General features: G+C 56.4%; 1 protein-coding gene across 1 annotated transcript in view; it reads left to right on the top strand.

Annotated features, from left to right (window-relative positions):
• The first annotated feature begins 1,534 nt into the window (after window positions 1-1,534).
• PRRX2 (paired related homeobox 2) overlaps window positions 1,535-21,377 on the top strand; it is a 29,034-nt gene continuing 9,191 nt past the window's right edge. Inside the window, exons 1-3 of the mRNA XM_056505213.1 lie at window positions 1,535-1,816; window positions 20,297-20,481; window positions 20,654-20,832. Of these exons, the coding sequence (XP_056361188.1) occupies window positions 1,573-1,816; window positions 20,297-20,481; window positions 20,654-20,832 (608 nt within the window). The 5' untranslated portion in view covers window positions 1,535-1,572. The remainder of the gene's footprint in view (window positions 1,817-20,296; window positions 20,482-20,653; window positions 20,833-21,377) is intronic.

The following is a 21,377-nucleotide window of genomic DNA, read 5'->3' as shown; positions in this document are numbered from 1 at the left end:
CCAGGAGGGCTGGTGGCAATTTATTTGTATTCTAAAACGCACAGAATGTATAACTGCGTGCTCAGCACTGCCCCGGCACGGGGGGACAGGGGACGTGTCCAGCTGGGCACTGGGCAGGGCCAAAACCTCTTTGGGAGCATCCCCAGGGAAGCAGGAGCAGAGCAGTGTGACACCAGCCCGTGATTTACACAGCCGAGGGGACAGGAGCTGGCACCAGAGCTGGCTCCCAAAGCGCCCCCAGGGCCAGAGAATTGGACCGACAGAACCTATAAACGAACCCCCCCCAAAAAAGAGGGGGAAGGGAGGTTGGACTGGCTTGTTTGCACACTGGAGGAGCCCCCTGCAGAGCTGGAGAGAGCCAAAATCTGCCTTCAGCTACACCCCTTCCAAGCTGGAGAGCTCTGGGAAGCTGCTTCCCCGTCAGGAAGATCAGATTTGGCAGCACTGGCTGGCTTAAAAATCTGCACGCCTCCGACTTGAAGGGGAAGGGAGCGCAAGAAAAGCTTTCGACAAATGTTAAAATAACTCAGCCAGGGGTTTGCCTCCCTCGGCCGTGCTGGAGCAGGGATGTTTATGAGCTCAGAGCCGGCCGATCTCGCTTGGAGGTTTCGAACCCTGTCCCTGTATCCCCGCAGCGGCTGGAATCGAGGGGAAGGAATAATTGTTTAACCTCTTGGATTTCTGCTCACCGCCCCGAGCCCAGCCCTGTCCCGACAGCAGCGCCGGGCTCTGCCCCTGTCCCTCCCACTGCCTCCTCCCCGCATAGCTATATGTGTATATATATAAATATATATAATTTTAAAAAGGAAAAACTCCTTTTTCCCGGTGGCTGGTTTTCATTAGGGAGGTTTCTTTCTAACCCCAAGGGAAACAGCCTATGAGTTTTTAACTGTGGTGCAGGACGTAATTATCTCATTAAGGCGAGAGAGCCAGGCTTTTCCCAGGAGAGGTGACCTTGCTCCGGGGTTGATGGGGACCGGAGGAGGGGGGTGGCTGGAGGTGGAGGGGGGCCGTGTCCCCCGCTAACCCGCGGGTCACCTCTCCCTCCAGCCCCTCTCCCAGCCCACCCCATCCCTCCCCACGGAGCGCAGCCACTTACACTTGTTGATAGAAGCACTTAAAACAGAGCTGGGGGTGTGGTGTGGATGGGATAACGGGGGAGGGAAGGAGGGGGGCCCGCGGGTCTCCCCCCGGTGTGCCCCCCCTTCCGCGGCTCGGTCCCTGGCAGGGGGGCAGGTCGCAGGGCCGGGGGGGCGAGGGGCCGCCCCGCTCGGCGCTGAGCAGGGGCGTTTGTTTGAACAGCTCCAGAGCAAAGAGCAGGGGAAGAAAGTTTGGGCTGGGAGCGTGGTTTTTTCCCCAGACGTCAGCACAAGGCGGAACAGGGGCTGGGGAGGGAGCCGGACTCAGGGCAGCCGAGTTTTTTTTTTTCTCCCCCTTATTTAAAAAAAAAAAAAAATTATAATTATTTTAAATTTTTTTCTCCTTTTTTTGGGGGGGGGTGGGTGGGGAAGGGGAAGGGGGCCGGGAGCGGCCCGGCACCTCGGGGTGGGCTGCTGGCTGGGGGTGGGAGCCATGGACTCGGCGCCAGCCTTTGCCATGGACAAGCCGTTCGCCCCCGGCGCCGTGCGCGGCCCGGAGCCGCCCGAAAACGCTCAAAGCCGGAAAAACTTCAGCGTGAGCCACCTCCTCGACCTGGAGGAGGTGGCGGCAGGGATGAACGGGACCCCCGCGGCCGGTCCCCCGCCCGCCGGCGGCGGCAAGGCCGGCCCGGAGCCGTCGGGAGGCAGCAGCGGCAGCGAGGCAGCGCCCCAGGACGGTGAGTCCCCGGCGACGGGACAGCTTTGGGGTGGGGTGTCCCCGCCGTGTCCCCCCCGGACAAACGGGGTCAGTGTCCCCCCGCGGAGGGGTGGGGAGAGCTGGGGGAGCGGGTGGAGGCGAGGGGGGAGCCCCGTCGGGGGCAGCTGCGAGGGTGCCGAGCCCCGGGCGGCTGGGACAGAGGAACCCCGCACCGGGACAGGGGCACAGGGGCACCGGGACAGGGGGCACCGGGACCCCGCACCGGGACAGGGGCACCGGGACCCCGCACCGGGACAGGGGCACAGGGGCACAGGGACACCGCACCGGGACAGGGGGCACCAGGACCCCGCACCGGCCGCCTCCTCGCCGGCACCGGCGGTGTCGGGTCCGGGCCGCTCCGGGAAGTCGCTCCGTGCCGGGCTGCACCGCCTGCGGGGTCCCCGTTTCCCCCGGGGCTCCCGGGCTCGGTTTCCGGGCGCGGGGAGCGGGACCGGAACCAGCGGGTCCTGTCCCGGCATCAGCGGGGACAGAACCGGGGCGGGGAGAGGAGAACGGGACCGGCCCGGGACGCGGCTCCATGGCGCTCGGTCCTGGCCGGAGGCGCGTTTTTACCGGGACAGTCCCGCTCGCATCTCTCCCTCCGCGCCGCTCCGCCGGTCCCGCGCATCCCCCTCCGGTCCTGGGGCGGGGGTGAGGAGGGTTCGCCCCGTTCTTGGGGCAGAGCCGCAGTGCAGGGGCAGCCCAGAGCCCCCCGGAGGTGACACAGGGGATGCAGAGCGTGGGGTGCCTCCCCCAGGGGTGGCATTCCCCAAATTTGTCTCCCGGCTGGGTTCTGCCATCCCAGGCTTGTTTTCTACAGCCCTGCGCGCTGACAGCCCTGCCGAGGGTCGGACCCGCGCCTGGCCAGGGTGCACAGCCCAGCCGGGAATCTGTGCTGCTGCAGGGGGCTCAGTCCCTTCAATCCCCCCGGGTGCTTTCCCTGTCCCCTCCCGTGGCTCCTACACTGCGAGCAGATGTGTCTCCAGACAGTTCATTCCCTGCACAGCCTCCTTCCTTCATGGAGCAGCCCCACGGAGCCCCCGGCTCTGCCCGCGCTGCTGAGGGCTCGCTGAGGCTGGGCGCTGCTTTTTGAGATGGTATCTGGTATTTGCAGTGTTATTTTCCACCCTCCCTCCCTTTCCCCTGGGTTTTGTTTGTATTTTTGGCAGTGGCTTTGGGGCTGTGGGGAGGGTTTCTCCTGCCTGTGGGTCTGTAGGGGGACAGTATTCCGTGTGGGATCAGCACAGCTTTTGGAAACCCAGCCCGCAGCAGTCTCACAGGGCTGTTTGCAGAGCAGCAGAGAAACTACCGCCCTTCTGGGCTCCTAATGCACCCAAAGAACTCAATGTGGACCCAGCATGGTGCAAAAAGCAGAGTGAGAGGCTGCACGATCGCCACAAGCCTGTTCTTCACCCTAAAAGCCCGTTCCTCCCGGGGCAGGGGCTTGGTCTGCAGATCCCAGCACTGCTGGCCCGTGTGAGATATTTCCCATTAGCACCTGTTCTGGCAAGCTTGATGGATGGAGACACCATCAGCATCTGGAATGCTCTGACAAGCTGACCAGCAGTTGAAGCATTTCTGATGCTGAAAAATACCTGGGAGTTGAGAGCAGTGGGCAAGAAGAGAACAAGGAAACAGAGACAAGAACCTGTGTGGTGGCAAAGCTGCACCTTAGAGACCCTTACCTGCTGCCACTGCCTTAACTGGGATGTAGTTTCCTAAATTGAGATGGGGAGACTCGAAATACCAGGAAAATGTCCTGCCTTTGTGAGCATCAGCCTTTTGCAGCAGATCTGTGATGCTTTCAGCATCGGTGTGATGACAGCAGAGGAACTTTTACTGGTAACCTTATCTTTTATTGGCATCCTGAAATAAAACAGCCTCTCAGCCTTTTCTCTCATCTTCCTCTTCACCATCGTGGGGATTTTCTGCCAGATGGAGGTTTGGAGCCCTGCAGTTGGTGGCAGTGGGTTTGTTAAGAACACAAGTGGACACAGTGCCCCAGCATCTCTCTGCAGGATGTGGCTCTGAGCTCCAGCCAGGAGCCTTTGGGGTCGTTGTGCTGGTGGGTTGGAGGGAGAGCAGCCCTGAACCTGCTGTGAAGCTGCTGGTACCCCTGCACCAGGCAGGGCTCGCTCTGGGCTGGGGGCTGGGTTGGCAGAGCTGACACAAGGGTGTTTTAGGCAGCCCCAGGCTGTGCCCAGCAGGCTGAGACCCCAACAAACCCCCCTCCCCTTCCCCAGGGAAGCAGCAGTGAGAGGTTTCTGTTCCAGAGGGTGGCACAGCCAGAGAAACTCAGGGCAGGGATTTATTCTCTGCAGAAGGGGATTCAGCCCCCTTCTGACCTCAGCCACCCCACAGCCCTGCCTGCTGGAGAGGGGCTGGGGCAGCCCCATGGCTGGGGCCCTTGGCACACCTCTCCTCCAGGAGTGCCCTGCAGGGCTGGCACATCCCTTCCTGCTGGCACTTCTGAGGCTTTTGAGGACCAAAGCCATGCCCAGCTCCCTCTCCAGCCAAAGGGCTGCTCAGCCCCTGCCTTGGCCAAGCCCCACACTGGCCCTGAGTGTCCCCAGTGCATCCTCCTGGGATGGTGAATACAAATATCTGTGTAACACATTGCACTCATGACACCCAAAAATCAGAAATCCCACAAGCCAGGCAAGAGCAAGGAAAAGTCAACAGGGTGTCGAGAGCTCATTCACATCCTCATCTTCGTCTTCCTTCTCCCCTGGAGTGGTGCAACAGCCTCCCATCCAAAACCTTCGCACAACTTCTGAGGTCTTGAAAGCTTGTTCACCTCCTTTCATTAGACTAACAAATAACGTGTAACGCGAAACATCTGTTAACAACAGCCCTTAATGTTCTCAAGATGATAAAGCAGGAGGGTAATTTTAGCCAGCAGGCCTTGACTGATGGCTTTTCAAACAATGAACTTACTTTTGGTGCCGCCTGGGGATGGGAGAGGGAGTCGCTCCGGCAGCCACTTTGGGGCTGAAAACTCAGAAAGAGTCACTTTTGTCACAGCTGAGCTGTGGCCTCTCCAGGGGGATTTTTTGGCATGGGACAGGCATGCACTGACCATTTATTTGGCCACTGGGACTGGCAGTGGGATGGGGAGGTGTGGTGGCCCCTGGACATCCCATTTTCAGAACAGTGCCTGGAGCCTCTTCCTCATCCCCTGGGACCTGTTCTGTGAGGATGCTGAGCAGAGCAGTGATGAAGGAGGAGAGAAGAAGCAGTACCCAAAGGGGCAGAGAGGATTAAGATGTTGTTACAACAAATTTGCTTTAATTATGTAAACCAGAGTAGCTGAAAAGGGAGAAGTGAGGCAGGGAGGGACAAGGACCTGATATCAGAGGGTAAAAGGGTCCTGGAGTTAAAGTGGTGGCTGATTGCCAAACTCCTCCTGGGGCTCAGGTACCTTCCCTGAGGCAGAGCCATCCCAGCTGGTGTCCCTGTGGTGTCCCAGTCCAGGAACTGTGCTGGTCCTGGCTCACAGGACAAAGTTTGGCTGTGCTGCTCTGCCTTCCCCAATACCACTTATCCCCATCAGACGTGGGCACAGCTCAGGGACACCTTGACCTCTCTGGCTGTGCTGGCAGGAGGCAGCTCTGAGGCTGGGATGTGCCTTTGGGGATCTGCCTCCCCTGGGAGATCTGTGCCCATCAGCCACAATTAAACCCAGTATCATTAACTCAGGGCTGATCCCCTGTGCCTGGCTCAGTGAGACTGAGCCCTGTAACCCCAGACCCATCAGATCTCTCTCCAGCATCCATCTGCTTTTTACAGCCCCAAAGCTTCTGGGCATCCAGGCTGCTGTGCTGGGAGGCTTTCCATGGTTTCTGGATGCCTGACCTGGGACAGGCAGGGGTGTAGAGACCCATCACAGGAGGGGAAGAGGCTTTGAGAATTGTCTGGTAGATGTGGCTCAGCTCTCCAAGGAGAGGTTTTTTCCCCCAAAGGAGGGGTCCCTGCTGCTCAGGGTGGCACCACCACGCTTGCCATGGCATGTGGGATGAGGTTGGGGTACACTGGAGTGGGGCAGCAGCGTTTTCAGCTCACCCATCATCCCTCACTGCTCCCCAAAACAGCAGCAGCTGAGGGTGCCTGGCAGTAAGTGCCAATTAATTCACGTGGAAGCTCCCCACCCCATCACCTCCCAGCCCTTTACATCTGTCTGTGCTTGTGACAAGCAAGGATGGATGGGGAGCCTGACAGCTCCCAGCTCACCCAGAAGGTTTCCAGGCACTCACAGGGATCCCAGCATATCCCAGTCAGGGAAAAAGGGGCTGTGGAACCCCCCAGGCTGATGCAGGGGACAGGGGACAGCCCCGACCTGCAGCATGTTCCTGCAGCCAGGCTTCCCCCTCCCTAGGTGGGGACAGCCTCCCCTGTGGTTCTTATCCTGTGTCTCTGCCACAGGACCACTGTCCTGCACATGGTCCCCTGCTCTGGACAAGAGGAAACTGGTTCCTCAAATCTCATCTACCCAAAAACTGCTGTGGGGTGGGAGTGCTGTTTCCCCATGGCACAAGCAGGATAAGGGGCTGAGTGAGGTCACCACCCTGCAGAACCAGCCAGAGCTGCACAAATCACTGCCAGGCACAGGCAGGAATGGGGGTCATCCTAGTACCACCTCTCTGTGCCACACACTCACATCCCACTCCTCCCCAGGGACATCCCCTCACCCTCCTGCCCCTCCCGTGGTGACACTGGGTCACCATCCCTCTCCTCCCCGTGCCCTGGGCTGCTGTCAGCCTCTTACTGACTGGTGACACCAGGGCTCTGATCTGGGGAGAATTTGCCCCTGGATGAGCTGAACACCCCCAGCTGGGCTCCAGGCTCCCCTGCCCCAGCTCGGGGGGCTCTGGGCTGGAGCAGGGGCCCCAGGAAGTTGCCCTGCCCACGCTGAGCCCTCCCCAGGGCACAGGGAAACACATACCAGCACGTTCCTGCAGTGCTCTGCAGGGTCCCCACACGTGCTCACTTCTGTGCTGGGAGAGCTGCAGCCACAGGGTAAAGGAAAAAACCCAAACTCAGGGCCTGGGGAGATGGGGACTCTCTGGCTGGGGGAGCCCAGGAGCTGGAGCAGCCTTGGCTGGGCCAGCAGAGCAGGAAAATCACTTTTCTCCCCGACTCCTCATTGCTGGGATTTTTCTGTGCTCAGCACCCCCAGTGAGTGGGGTTTTGGCAGGCACTGCTGTGGGGGATGCTCCTTCTGAAACCACCTTCCAGCAGGGAGAATCAAGGCATGACAGTGTCCAGAGGGGACAGTGGAGGGGTCCCTCCCTTGTGGGGACACAAGGCTTTGCCCCGCTTCCCTGGGAGCCCTGGCAGCACCCACTGCTGTGCTTTAGTCCTCAGCAGCACCCTGTGACACAGCTGTGCCCAGCCCAGGAGGGTGCTGGGGTGCAGGGACACCTTGCCTGTCCCCCCCCTCAGGCTGTTATGTCTCACTCGACCAGGAACAGCTCAGTGCAAGACTATTTCCCCTCTCTTTTTGGGCTGTTATTTCAGGGAATGGGGCTGATTCACAGGAAAAATATGAAATTTCGACTCTGTGCAGCCAAAATGGGTGAATTTCAACGAATCAGCATTTTAAGAGAGCCTAGGCGTGTGTCTGTAGCTGGGAGGCTGATGAGATGATTTGGGGCTTTGAGGCTGCCTCGTTAGAAACCCTCCTCTCTCCCAAGGAGTGGGGCTGATCACCCCTTCACCCAAGGCTGATTTCCTCCAGCCACGGGGAATTATCTCCTTAGAGATATAAAATCATTGAGCTGAAGGGATGAGGTTTGGAGCAGGATGGGACCCGGGTGTTTTGGGATTCACAGAGGGTTGCTGTCCCCAGACTGGCTCATTCCCTCCCTGCAGCACGAGCAGAAGCTGGAAGGAGTTATCCTTCCAGGATGGCATCCCTGAGCCAGGGAACTGGGTCAGAGCATCCTTTAAAATGCTGGGGCTGTGGGTTGTGGCTGGGCTGAGCTGGGACTGAGCGAGGATTTAGACCAGGGTTAATGCAGATCAGGTTTTTCCTGGCTGGAAAAAGCAACTGGGAACAGAGTGGAAGTGTGGTGGGCAGAGGCAGCCACCCCCTGCCTGGTCTTGGTGATGCCCAGAAGAGTCGGGGAGGATGGGAACAGCGAAGCTTTTGGGGAGAAAAGCCTGATTTGGGGTTTCAAGGCGGTTTTCCGGTGCCTGTTGTCCAGGACTGCCTCAAAACTGCCAAACTGCTTGTTTTTCACTGGACAGCCCTAAACTTCCGAGAATTAGCACAAAAATTCCTACCCTCGCCCCTGAGGCATTCCCGATGTTTGCCTTTGCCCGAGGGACACATACATGACCGCGGGCGATGTTTTCCAGCCTTCCCACGGCGCAAACGCTCTGTCCGTGCTCAGCATCCCTCGGCAGACTCTTCCCTGCCCTGGGCTGCCCCGGGAGCGCTCGGACCGGCCGGGCTGGGCTGGGCTGGGCTGGGCTGGGCTGGCACCGGGGTGCGGGGCAGCTCCTCACCCCGACAGCTCCGCTGCGGGATTCCCTCGGGGAATCGCCGGATAAATGCCATGCTGATGTTGCAGGAATTATTGGGGGAAATTGCTGCGGTTTGTGCGGGAGTGAAACCATCCTGGGGACATTCGGGGGACAGGCGGGGTCCCCTTTGCCACCTCGTCCCCTGCAGCCCCAGCCGAGCGCGGTGCGGGTGCGAACGGCAGCTTGGAGGGCGTTAATTGAGCAGGAGAGATAATGAGGCTGCGGTGCTGCTCTTTTCTGTGGGTTTGGGGGGGAAACAGCCGCTGGGAGGCTGGGCAGGGCCGGGGGGACAGTTCGGGTCCCCGGGGATGCCTTCAGAGAGCGGCAGCGCCAGCCGCCGGCCCCCTCCCCTTCCCTCCTCATCCCCCTTTGAGTGCATATAATAAAGCAGCTTTTCAGCTGCGGCTGCAGTGATAGATCAGGAAGAATTGTATGAGTCTATTAAAGTCTGTGTGTCTCTGAATGGAGACTGTGGCTAAGCCAGGCGCCAGGCTCGCGCATTGAACCAGATGTGGAGAGGCGCCATCCTTTCCAGCCACTGAATCCGAGAGGCTGCAGGCTTCACACGCAAGGAAACTGGAGTGCACATGGCAGGGGAGCGGGGGAGCGGCGGGGAGCACATGGCAGCGGGTGCTGGGGAGGGGGGGCTCGCTGCTCAGCCTGGGGATTGCACCCCGAGTTGTGCAGGGCACTGACGGGGGGGTTCTGTTGAGTTTGGGGCTGTGCTGGGCGCTGCAGTGTGTGTTTGGAGGGGCTGGTTTGCACCCCAAGATGTACAGGGGGTCGGCATTGTACCAGGTCATGCAGGGCATTGCTGGGGTGGGGTGAGGATTGTGCTGCACCCCAAGATGCACAGGGCAGTGCAGGGTGTGTGTGTTTGGGTTACACAGCACCCCAAGGTGTACAGGGCAATGCAGGGTGTGTGTGTTTGGGTTACACAGCACCCCAAGGTGCACAGGGCAGTGCAGGGTGTGTGTGTTTGGGTTACACAGCACCCCAAGATGCACAGGGCAGTGAAGGGTGTGTGTGTTTGGTTACACAGCACCCCAAGGTGTACAGGGCAGTGAAGGGTGTGTGTGTTTGGGTTACACAGCACCCCAAGGTGTACAGGGCAGTGCAGGGTGTGTGTGTTGGGTTACACAGCACCCCAAGATGCACAGGGCAGTGAAGGGTGTGTGTGTTTGGGTTACACAGCACCCCAAGATGCACAGGGCAGTGAAGGGTGTGTGTGTTTGGGTTACACAGCACCCCAAGATGCACAGGGTGTTGCAGGGGGAGGCATGGGGCACTGAGCCATTCAGGGGATCCACGCTGTACCCCAGGTCCTGCAGGGCATTGCTGAGCTGGGGGGCTTGTGTTGCACCCCAGGATGCACAGGACACTGCCAGGGCTCTCAGGGGTGGCTTGGGGGTGGCAGTAGCAGTGATGGTGTAGGGGAGCACTTAGAGGACCCCAGACACAGCACTGGGGTACACAGAGCCTGGTCTAGCAGCAGCACAGCTGAGGAGGGCACAGGATGGGTCATGGGCAGCTCCTGTCCCCAAAGCCACTGTGCTGCAGGGAGAAGACAGAAATGTTAGCACAGAAGGAAGGCAGGAAAGACAGAAAGATGCCACCCTGATGGGGACAGCTGTGGTGGCAGCTCCAGGGGCTGGCCAACCCATGGATCCCGTGTTCCCAGCAAAGGTGAGAAGCAGAGTCTGTGCAGGGGACACAGGTGACATGGGGACAGCCACTGCAGGGCTGGGCTGGGCTGGGCTTGGGCTGAGGCAGCTGCCACGCTCCTTCCTCACCAATTTCACTTTCTCATCTGGGCTGGCCACATGGCTGTAATTTGGGGCTTGTAAATACCTCAAGGGAATTTTTAAATTTAAAAAAAATGTTTTCATTTAAATTAAAAGACACTCCAGTATTTCTATTAGTATTAGAGGTTTATAAAACTTAAAACAAATGTTGAAACTAAACTACCAGGCAATGTCCACTTTGGGAAGCCCTCTGCATGTTTGACTTGACCCAGTTACCCATTGAGCAGTAAGTCTGAATTTTGTATGAGAGTGTCAGTGTTTGTATCAGTGTGATGGGAGGGGGCTTGGTCTCCCTGGGGACCTGGAAGGGATGAAGGCTTGGAGTGATGAGGGTGAGGGTCTCACCTCTGCTGACCTTTGTAGAAGCAGGACACTGATGTTCCTGTCTCCATCTCCTGGTGTCCTGTCCACAGCTGGCACCTGCCCCCAGCAACCTGATCCTGTCCCCACTGTTCCCCACTGTCCCCACCATCCCCACCCTGCATGGTTTTGCTTTAACCTGCAAACAGTTAACCAGGCTGGGTTTAAAAAAAAAAAAAAGATACGAGCCACTTATTAAAATGAATGTTTTACAATAAATTTGGCGAGAGGCCACCGACCTCAAATGAAAAGCAGACCAGAGGACAGGGATGCTGCTGCTGGCAGGGGCTCCCTGGAGTCTGTGCATGCAGGGCCCTGCTTGGAGGGGCTGGGGGGTCCCAGTGGGGCTCACACCCACCCCACACCTGGCCAGACATGCTGCTGTCCACACTTGGTGGCCATGGGATGGGCTCTCAGCAGGTGCTGGTGCTCACTGATCAGATGGGTGCTCAGTGATTTGCTGGCCTGGGTGTGAAAAACACCCTTTTGGGCTCAAAAACGAAAAGGGACTTGGGGCAGTGGCAGTGGGCAACAGGAAGGGACATCATGGGAATTCTCCTCATTCCCCCTTGTCCCTGCCTGCTTCCTCCCCCCTTGGCAATGACCCTGATGCAATGGGGTCTCTGCTTGAACCTCGTGGGGCTGGTGTTGGGTTTCAGTGCCAGATGCCACTGGGCTAGCTTGCTTGGGCTTTTGCCTATTAAATTTCAAAAAACCACCTTTTTGGGGGGGCTGGGATGGAGAGGAAGGCTGGGATCACCATGCCAGGGGTCCCTGGCTGGGAGCCAGCCTGCCACACAACGTTCCTGCTATGCAGCCCCGGCTGATTCAGTTTTATTTTTCAAACACTGAGCAAAAGTCCCAGTGAGCTCTCAACACTGTGATGGCCTGAGGCACTCCCCATCCCCTTCCCACTCCCAGGAAAACTCACTTTGCCATTAAATTCAGGATTCTGGTGGTGCTTTGCAAGCACAGGCGGGTGCTACTCCTGGGCCAGTCTCATTAGTGTTAATTAATTATAAGTCTGTGCCCTGCTGGAAAAGCAGGTAACCTCTTACATCAGGTGTGAGCATGTGAGCAATGTTGGCACCTCTGTGACTGCATCATGGATGCACCAAATGGTGCCTAAATGGTGTGCAGGATGGGAAGGGAAGCAGCATCTGCTGTGCTCAGCCCTGATGTAGGGCAGCAGGGTCTGTGCTGGCATCATCCATCATCTGTCCCACCTTCCCGCTCTCCAGTGGCTGTGGGGAGCCACCGTGGCTGTTCCCTCTGCCCAGACCCCTCACTGCGGTTTGGGCTGACCCAAATCCCTGCATTTTGGCCACAGGGTCTGGGCTGGCTGTTTCCCTGAGCCACAGAGGCCCATTCACACATCTCTGGGCCACCACCACTGCCACACTGCTGTTTAATGAGCTGGCAAAGTGGGGAGGTGCATCCCCAGGACATCCCGGGGTGCTGCAGTGCTGTGAGGTGCAGAACAGCCCAAGCTCTGCTCCCTTCCCACCCCAGGAAGGTCTCCTGGCTGGGAGATAAAAGCAAGCTCTGCAGTGAGTGTCTCCTTGCCGGGAAGGCTCCTGGCTGGTGGTGGCTGGGGGAGAGCCAGCGCCTTTTGTTGGTCCCTGGGCCTCCACCGTGGGGGTTGGCAAATTCACAGGAGAACAGAATGAAAATTCCTGCTCCCCCGTTGGTCGGTGCTGCTCGGAGCTTGGCTTGGATCAGCCAAACCCACCACGCTGTCTTGGCTGTGCTGGGAGGGCTTCAGCTCCTGCTACCCCCAGCCCTGCAGCCACAAACATCCTCCTGAGGAGCCCTTTGGTCTGACACAGCCCCTTGGAGCGTCCTGCATGAAGCCAGGGGCGCCCATCCCGGCATCTCTCCTGATTCCCCCTCTTTGGCAGGGGACATCCAGACTGGCACCACTGTGGATGAGATTTTGGAGGCTCTGTGTGACCCCAGCCCCAATTAAGAAGAGAGGAGCCCCAGAGGGGTGTGAACCCTTTGAATTGCATGTTCCCCTGCCATGAGCAGGGAAGGTGTCAGAGCCTGTCAGATCCTGACCTCTCAAAGCCGCCGGACCCATGCAGACAGTGGATTTTGCCAGGAGCCTTTCCACCTCCCCGGGCCATTCTTTGAGGGGAAATTGGGAACTCGCTGTGGAGCAGCCCCCCAGCTTTGCCCCAGCTCAGCTCCGTCCCCGAGGGGCGCTGACACAATGGAGCAGCGGTGGCTCTGGAGCCGGGACAGCCCATTGTGATCGGAGCACAGGGATGCTGCCGGCAGCTCCCAGCGCCAGGCTGGGCTCCCCCCGCGCTGGCAGGGAGGGAGGGGACATTTCCCGCAGCCCCCCAGCCCAAGGGCCGGGCTGGCTGCCCTGGGCCGGTGCCACTGTCGCGGTCTGAGCCCCCCGGCCCCGCGCTGGCCCCGGCTCCGCTCCCGGCTGCGGGAGCCAGGCGGGCGGGACGGCACAGCCAGAGCCTGGGCGCCAGCGCTGTTGGTGCAGCAGCCCTGTCAGGGGTGCTGATGGTGCCAGGCTCTGTGCTCTGATCCTCACCCAGGGCTGGGGCTGGGATGCTGGGGTGCTGGGGTGCATCCCGAGCCAGTGAGCTGCCAGCAGGATGTGTCTCTGTCACCTTCTCCAAAGGTCTGTCCCCAGGCAGCTCCACCCCGGGTGAAAGGTGGGTGATGGCACCATCTCTCCCAGATCCCTGGCAGAGTGGACAGGAATTTCTTGTGCTGCTCAGCCAACTCCCCTTAGTCCCATCAGTGCTTTGTGGCCAAAGATGTTCCCCAGCCCCTTCCTGAGGCTTGACAGCATCCCACCAACCCTGCCTCCTCCTTCAGGGAATGTGGCTGCAATTAATTCATTAAATGCTTCCGCTGACGCAGGAGCTGGCTGTGCCAAAACACCATTCCTGGGGCCTGGCCTCAGCTGGGTGAGTGCTGTGCTGGGCTGTGCAGGAGCCTCTGGCCTGGGCAGTAGCCTCTGGCATGGTGGGAAGTGCTGGGAATGTTCAGGGGCTCCTGAGCACATCAGAACCTCAGGGCTTTGCCTGCAGCCCTGTGGATTTCACCAGCTTTCAACTTTCAGGGCATCCTCTTTAAATCACAGCACAAGACTTGGCTGGCTGGTTCCTCACCTGACATCTCCAGAATTGCTTCCCTTATTCATTCTTTTCATTATCTTCCTGCTTCCTCACTGTGACTTCCTGATCTTCTCCCTCTTGTGCACCTGGGCAGCAGAGCTGCCCTTGCTCCAGAGCCAACTGGAGAGCCAGCTCTGAATCCACTCACAGCTCTCAGCAGTGAATTTGGTGGCTAATTCTGGGCTGGAACCATCCCTAAGGAAAACAGTATCTCCTGACAGAGACCTTCCTTTTCTCATTCTTTCTGTTCCCAGTACGCACCTAAAGCATCATGTTCCCAATGTATTTGCTGCACTAATAATGAGCTAAAAAAAAAGCTTCAGTGTCACCACTGGGTTACCAGCACAGGCTGGACACACCCCACTGGGATGCAGGGATGCTGCTGGCTCAGCCAGGACCCTCCTGGTTTGTTCTGGCTTTCACCTGGACTTGCTCAGACACCATACACCATCCAGGGGTGCAAGGGGAAAATCTCCTGGGCTCTGGGGCTGCAGCTGTGCTGGGCAGAATCTTCTCAAAAATTGGGTGTCTATGCGGCTGGGGGTAGCAAGCTGTGGTGCTGGGTGGTTTCTGGCTGGTGCAGAGGCAGCTCCATAACCATAAAACAGGCTGCTGCTGCCTGTCAGTGAGCACAGGCTAAGGCCCCCCCGGGACAGCTTTGGCCTCTTTCTTGGTCCAGGCTTTTGCTGCTCCTTTTTAACAGAGACACTTTTCCCCCAGCAAAACTGGCAGCCTGTAAAAACGTGTCAGCGTTTCAGTTTTTTCACAATTAATGAGGTGAAACATCCTCGGAAACATTTCGCTGTAATGTTTCTCCAGTAGCTGGGACTTGCCCCTCTCTTAAATTTTTCATGTACACCACTTGAGCTGAGAAAGTTTCCTTCGGACTCAGCACATTTGGACCCCCCCCCAGCTTCAACCTCCCCCCAGAGCCTTCAGCATTCCCGGGGTGTTTGTGGGGCTGGGCTGGGCTGGAGGGGGCACAGGGAGTGGCAGTGGGTCAGGATGAGGAGGTGGGAGCCTTGTCCTAGCAGTGGGAGCCTGGAGAGGGGCTGACAGCCCTTGTTCCCGAGGGACACCCTGTCCCCCACATCCATGGCTGTTCCCAGGATGAGTTTGGAGCTCACAGCAGCATTCCAAGCAAAGCTGGGGCTGGCAGCCTGTGGGCAGGGGTTGGCAGCCCCAAATGTTTCTCCCCTGGGTACTGGGGTGGAACAATGCAGAAATGGGAGTTTCACTGATAGGGTTTTGCCCCCAAGCTGGTGCTGTGTTGGTCCTGTGCACCCAGGCTGGGCTCGTGGGTAGGTGCAGGAAAGGCAGCACACCTGGGCGACTCAGCACACGGGGAGGGGCAGGTTCCTGGCTGCTCCTCAGCCCCCCAGGCTTTCCAAGATGATTTGGAGAGATTAAAGACCCATTATGGTGTAGGCATCTTCCACCATCCCTACTGCAACAAACACTGTCCTTCCTGTGCCTGTGAGCAGGGACAAGTGCCCAGCTTCCCTTTGGCCTGTGGAGCATCCCTCCTGCTATCCCTCCTCCCTGCAAAGCCCCAGTATGGGCCAGTAACCCCCACCCTGGGCTCCCAGGCTGTTCCCAACTGCATCCCAAGGCAGGGCAGTGTTGGAAGTGGCTCCTGGAAAGAGGGACCAAATCACACCTTAGCTTCAGGTGTCTCAGCTGAAGGCTGTGGAATGAAAAGGAGCTGGAGGGGGCACACACATGGAGGGGCAATTCCCAAACCCCAGAGCTTTGCTCCAGCTCGCTGCAGTCCCAGGGGAAACGCTTCCTCCCCATTGCATGATTTAGAGGAGCAAGTTAAACAATTGCACATGAAACTTTGGCAGACGTCACGGCCGGAGCTCTCCTCGCTTCCCCCAGTGTATAAAGGGATGAAGGGAGTGCACATGTTTACCGAGAGAGACCATGGGAGAAACGAAAGACATTGTTTTTCCAAAGGATTTCTTGGCTGTAAAAGACCTCCACCACCCTGCGGCTTCCCTGATGAAGGCCCAGCGTTAATTTGTTAAATCCACATCAAGTGCCCAGAGAACCCGTTGTTTATTTTTGCTAATTCAGCCGGCCGAGATCAAATTGGGGTTTTATTTGTTAAGGATAAACCTTAATTAATAAAAGCTATTTATTTGGCTAGAGCTGGCTGCAGCCTGAGGGTCAGATATGCCACGATCATTATTTCAAGTAAAACAAACCCAAAATGTCTCTCAACAGTTTGAAAAACGTAGAAACTTAGAGGGCTGAATTTATTTGTCTTAGGAAGAATTTACAGCTAATTCCCTCCAGGCTATTTCAGCCCTTAAATTATACCCAAGAAGAAAAAAGGAGGAAAAAAATGCCATTCCAGGCGTAGCAGGGAAGTAAATGGTACAGCAGATTTGATCATTTTGGCTGGGGGGGGGTGTGAAAAATTTAAAGCTTAAAGGGTCTTTGGCAAACTGCTCGCAAATAAATGGAATGTGTGAAATAATTTAATGACAGAAAACTGTGCAGGGCCGTGGGGGCTGCGGTGCAATGGAAAATGAAACACGTTGGAGATGTAGCCCGGGCTTTTTGCGTGAGAGGGTTGAACTTGCTGCTTCTGACCTGAAAAATGGGGTATTTGCACCCCAAAGCCAAGGGGTAGAGTTGGACTCAGGAAAACTTGTCTGAGGATGTAGTGGTGCCCATAGGGAGAGGAGTTTGCAGCATCACCTGGGGGAGAGACGGGCTGGCAGTTGGCTGAAGTGACCATCTGGGGTAGCAGGAATGGTGCTGGGCAGACACCACACTCTGGATGAGCATTTTGCAAAGAAACCCCCCAAAATGAGTGTCCAGAGGGGAGACTGAGCATGGCTGGCAATGAAGGACATCCCAAGGGAGGATCCCTGCCTGTGTTCCTGGGGCTCAGGCGAGTGAGCTGCTGGGATTGTCAGTGCTGGCTGATCTGGATGGCAGCTGCTCTGAGGCCATTTAATGTGCACTGATGGAGCTTGTAAGTCAGAACTGAAGCCTTGGTGGAAATGGAGTGAAAATTACCTCTTCACAGTGCTCAACAGCAGCTGTGGGAGGCTGGGGGCCCTGCCAGTGTAAGGCCCCCCTTGGCAAGCCCAGCAGCAAGGCTGAGACCTGCTGAGTCCTTCCTATGGAAAACTAATGGGAGCACAGAGGGAAAAGGCAGGAGGTGGGAAAGGGGCTTGGTTGAACCAGCTGAGCCAGCACTGCTCTGACCCAGGGGTGGAGTTGCCTTTGCAAATGGGGCAGGACCTGTCACTCCTAAGTTCTCAGAGTGGCACAGTCCAGGCTTGGTGCTCCCTCAGGGAGAAGGGTTTTGGGGTGAGTCCCAGTACCCTGTGGCATCTGTAGGGCACAGTGCTGCTCCCAGGCTGTCTGCAGCTCTCAGGCAGCACTGCCTGAGGCAGGACAGCACAGAGAGGAGGCTGGAGGCCACATCCAACACCCCAAAACTCATCCACATCACGGGTGAAAAGTCTCCTGTCTTTCCTAGCACTCTGGGGCAATTTAAGGCTTTTTTTGTGATGCACGTTGGGCCCATCCTGCTCTGTGCGGAGCCTCCCTCTCCCCATCCTCCCCCACATGTCATCTTTCGTTATGCAGTAATGTTATCCCTCCTGTTTTCCCCCTTTCCCTGCATTTCTTTTCCTTTCAGCGGAAATTGTAATCAGTGGAAGATAAATAGAGGGAAGGTGGCTGGGGGGAAGGCTCAGGAGCCCCTCTGACCTCAGGCTTGGCCAACCAAACTGGTCCCTCCAGCCCAAATGAACCCCCAAATTATACCTAACAAAGGCAAGGGTTTGGCTTTCTCCATAAACTCCCCAAGCACTGCTTTGGGACAGAACAGTGATGGTGGGAAGCTGATTTTAACTTTGTGCAATTACAAACTCTTATTCCTGGAAGCCTGTCAGGCTGGGGAACTGATTTCCAGTTCCCCCATCAAGGTGTCAGCAGGTCTGGTTAAATCCAAGTCCCACTGATGGCAGTGAGAGGACAGGGCATCTTCAGGGGACTCAGCTCATCCCCTTCCCATTCCTTTCCTGATGCCACAGAGGACTTAGCCATGCTCATTTTTGGGAAGCTGATTTGGGATTGTAAAAGCATCTCTGATAGAAGAGATCCACCCTGACTGTACATTGTAAACCTGTCAGACACTCACCACCAGCAATGAGGGTGGCATTTGTCTGGTCCCACAAGCCTGAAATGAGCTAATGAGGAAAAGATGTTGATGCATCACCAAGGCTGATCCCTAAGCAGAGCAGAGGATCCAGGGAGGCACTCCCTGCCATACAGACATGGCCTGGAAAAGGTGTGGAAGGTCCTTCCATTAAAAACAGCAATAGGGGCTGAACAGAATGCCCCAAAGCCAGCATGGCCCAGGGTTTGCAGGTCTCCAAAAATTCAAGAACCACTTGTGCTCAGACACATCCTGATCCAACTCTGGTCTTAAACCTCGATCCCATCACAACTGCCAGCCCCGTATGGGAAGCACTCAGCACCACTTGTTTCCTGTGGCTGTATAGCTTTTCCTTCTGTGGGTTTGGGGAGATAAAGACCAGCCAGAAATGTGGCCAGATCCTACAGAACTGGATTGAGAATTAATTTGAAAAAAGTTTCCTCCTCCTCCTCCTTTCTTTCAGCCAAATTAGAATGGGTGAGAGAAATCATCACTATGGAAAAGTCTTATAACCAGGTTTAAATTGAGGAAGAAGCCAAAGGGGGTTTATAAATTTTATTTATACATTTCCCAGAGTTCTGTTGAAATCACTGCTAGTTTGGTGAGGGGCATTGGGCGCCCTTGTGACTAGACCTTTTGAACCAAACCCTGATGTACCATTTCTCCAGAAGCCCTGTGGCATGGTCATAAACCCACAAGGAAACCTCTCACCCTGTTACATCCTGTAGCTCTTTCCCAGCCTGATGGTTCCCATTTCAGTCCCAAGCTCCCAGAAAACTCAGGGACAGCCATGGTTGAACTTCATGTATTTTAATCCAGCGGCTCATTAGCTCGCTGAAGGAAAACAGGACCAAAAAAGGAGTTTCACTAAAAGGGGCAACTGGAAAGCAGAGACTGGCAGGACATTTGAAGCTGCAGGGACAAGTGCTGGAGGGAATTCTGAGAATTTTATTTGTGAGCCTTTAAACACGATTGGTGGCGAAGGGCAGCCTGTGGTTTCCTGGCTGGGGAAAGGGTCTTAAACCCACACATATTTCAGGCACTGTCCCGTGTGTCTTCACCCAACCATGAAGGCCATGCCCAAAATACAAGATCACAGATTGCTGATGGTCAACCAAGGCCAAGTTGCACCTACAGCACAATAAAAGACCCAGAGAAATGCCAGTGACTACAGAGAGGCCTTGGGGGAATGGTGTAGTTGGGCACATAGGGGTCCTAGGGACTGATGAAGAACTTACTGTTGGGCATTTAACGGCTTGAATTATTCAGAGTTAAGGTGCAAGAAGATTTTCTGGCCTTAAAGATCTTGGAAGTTTCCTCCTGCTCAACAGCTTGGTGGTGTCTTGAAACAGCAGAGTTAATATCCCTTCAGTAGATTTTGTTTGTTGCTCAAGCATTATCTGAAAATGCTGCACTTATTAAATAAGTATCACAATTAATATAATTAGCAAGTATTTAATTTGTGAGCACACTCAGGGAGTGCTGCCACCGTGGCCTCTGCAATGATACAGAGCAGAAAGCCCCAACATACCCCTGCCATGAATCAGAATGTCATAAAATTATTAACATTTCAAATAATTCCAAAATGCTTTCCCACCAGTAGGTACAGATTGGATCCAGATGCTTTATTAATGGAAAGAATCATTAAGCAGTACCTCCACAAGGGAGAACGACAGCGAGTCGTGCTCCCCACGAAGCCTTTGCAGGCAGCTGACTGGGTGTCTCGGAAGAAGGCTTCATAAACTTGCCCAAGCCCTATGATATTAGGGACAGAGAGGAGATTAATCTCAGCCTGGCTGACAGCCCAAGATCAATACTGAGAAACCAAGCTACACCCTCAGCTTCATGTTTCCATGAGCCAGCAAAGCCAGAAATAAACACTGTGAGGCTGAGCCCTGCGAGACGCAGTGCCGCTCGCTCTGAGCTCTGGAGACCAGGCTTGGAGGAGCAGATGCTTGGCTGCAGTCCTTTGTCACCTTGGGGATGTGCCACAGCTGGGGCCTCAGGGGGTGCTGGAGGTGGGAGCTGAGACACATCTTGGTGTTTTGGTGATGAATTTTCATCAGCATTCATGAAAGCTTGACTTAAAGTCTTACCAAGAGCAGAGCCCCAGTGTGGATCAAGTGCAACCTCAGAATACACTGGGACTGGTATTCAAAATCAGGTCCACATGGTTTTAGCCAGATGTGAAACCACCACAGGCCTTGGTAAATTTCGGGGTTAACCCTAAGCTCCAGCAGGTCCCAGAATAGGTTTTGATTCTCATGGACATCACAGGGTTGCACATATGCAGCTCCCCAAAGTCCCAGGTGCCTGGAGGGAGCATGGCTGGCACAGAGCAGGCACTGCAGACCCCCAGGAGGGCTTGAGCTTGGCTGGGTCGTGGGCTCTCACACAGGTCTGGCTCTCATGTGGCTTCTGTTCTCTGCCCACAGGTGAGAGCCTGAGCCCAAGCTGTGGGGCAGCCAAGAGGAAGAAGAAGCAGAGGAGGAACCGCACCACCTTCAACAGCAGCCAGCTGCAGGCTCTGGAGAGGGTCTTTGAGAGGACGCACTACCCCGACGCCTTTGTGCGGGAGGAGCTGGCCAGAAGGGTCAACCTCAGCGAGGCCAGAGTCCAGGTGAGCACAGGTTTGTGTGGGACAAACAACACCCTCTGCCTTGTCCCCAGGCAGGAGCAGGGACTGTCCCCTCCTTTGTTCCATCCTGCACATCATCATGACCCATAGGACAGATGCTTGGGACGTCCCTGCTCGCACTGGGTCCCCACTGACCACCTTTCCCCCATCACAGGTGTGGTTTCAGAACAGGAGGGCCAAGTTCCGCCGTAATGAGAGGGCGATGCTGGCCAACAGATCAGCATCACTGCTCAAATCCTACAGCCAGGAAGCAGCCATTGAGCAGCCCATGGCACCACGAGCCACCGCACTGACCCCGGAGTATCTGTCCTGGACCAGCACCTCCCCGTACAGGTAGGTGGAGGCTCTGGAGGAGCTGGGGAGGAGGTGGCCAAAGGGCAGGGCTGCCTAGAGACCACTCCACTGCCACAGCAATCCCTCTGCCACTGCTGGGGATTTGGAGAGCTTCATGAGGCCAAAAGGAGCTCGTCTGACTTGGCTTTGGGAATAATTTCAACTCTGCCTGAGCATCTGCTGCCCAATGCTGAGCAGGCTTCCCTGTCTCCTTGAATTTTGGGGCTGGACCAGGCACCCTGGTCCTCGCAAGGATTTGCTTGGCCTCATGCTGACCCTTCCCACATCTCGGCACAGGAGGTGGCATGGGTCCCTTCTGGTTCCCAGCTGTTCATGTTTAGCCATCACATCCAAAAGCACAAAGCAGGGCCTCCTGGCGCATAGTTTGAGGGGTTCCCACATCCATCCAAGCACATAAAAATGCTGAAGCCTTGGCTGTTCTTGTGAGAGATCTCCAAGAGGGAACAGCCAGCCTGGCCTGGGAAGCCAGCAGGACCACAAAGGGCATGGGGACTTCTCCATGGGCCATTGCCTCATTCCTCCCT

Source organism: Oenanthe melanoleuca, chromosome 17, assembly GCF_029582105.1.
Source record: "Oenanthe melanoleuca isolate GR-GAL-2019-014 chromosome 17, OMel1.0, whole genome shotgun sequence".
Classification (NCBI taxonomy): domain Eukaryota; kingdom Metazoa; phylum Chordata; class Aves; order Passeriformes; family Muscicapidae; genus Oenanthe; species Oenanthe melanoleuca.
The sequence above is the reverse complement of the archived record's forward strand: the minus strand, read 5'-3'. Positions and strand labels throughout refer to the sequence as shown.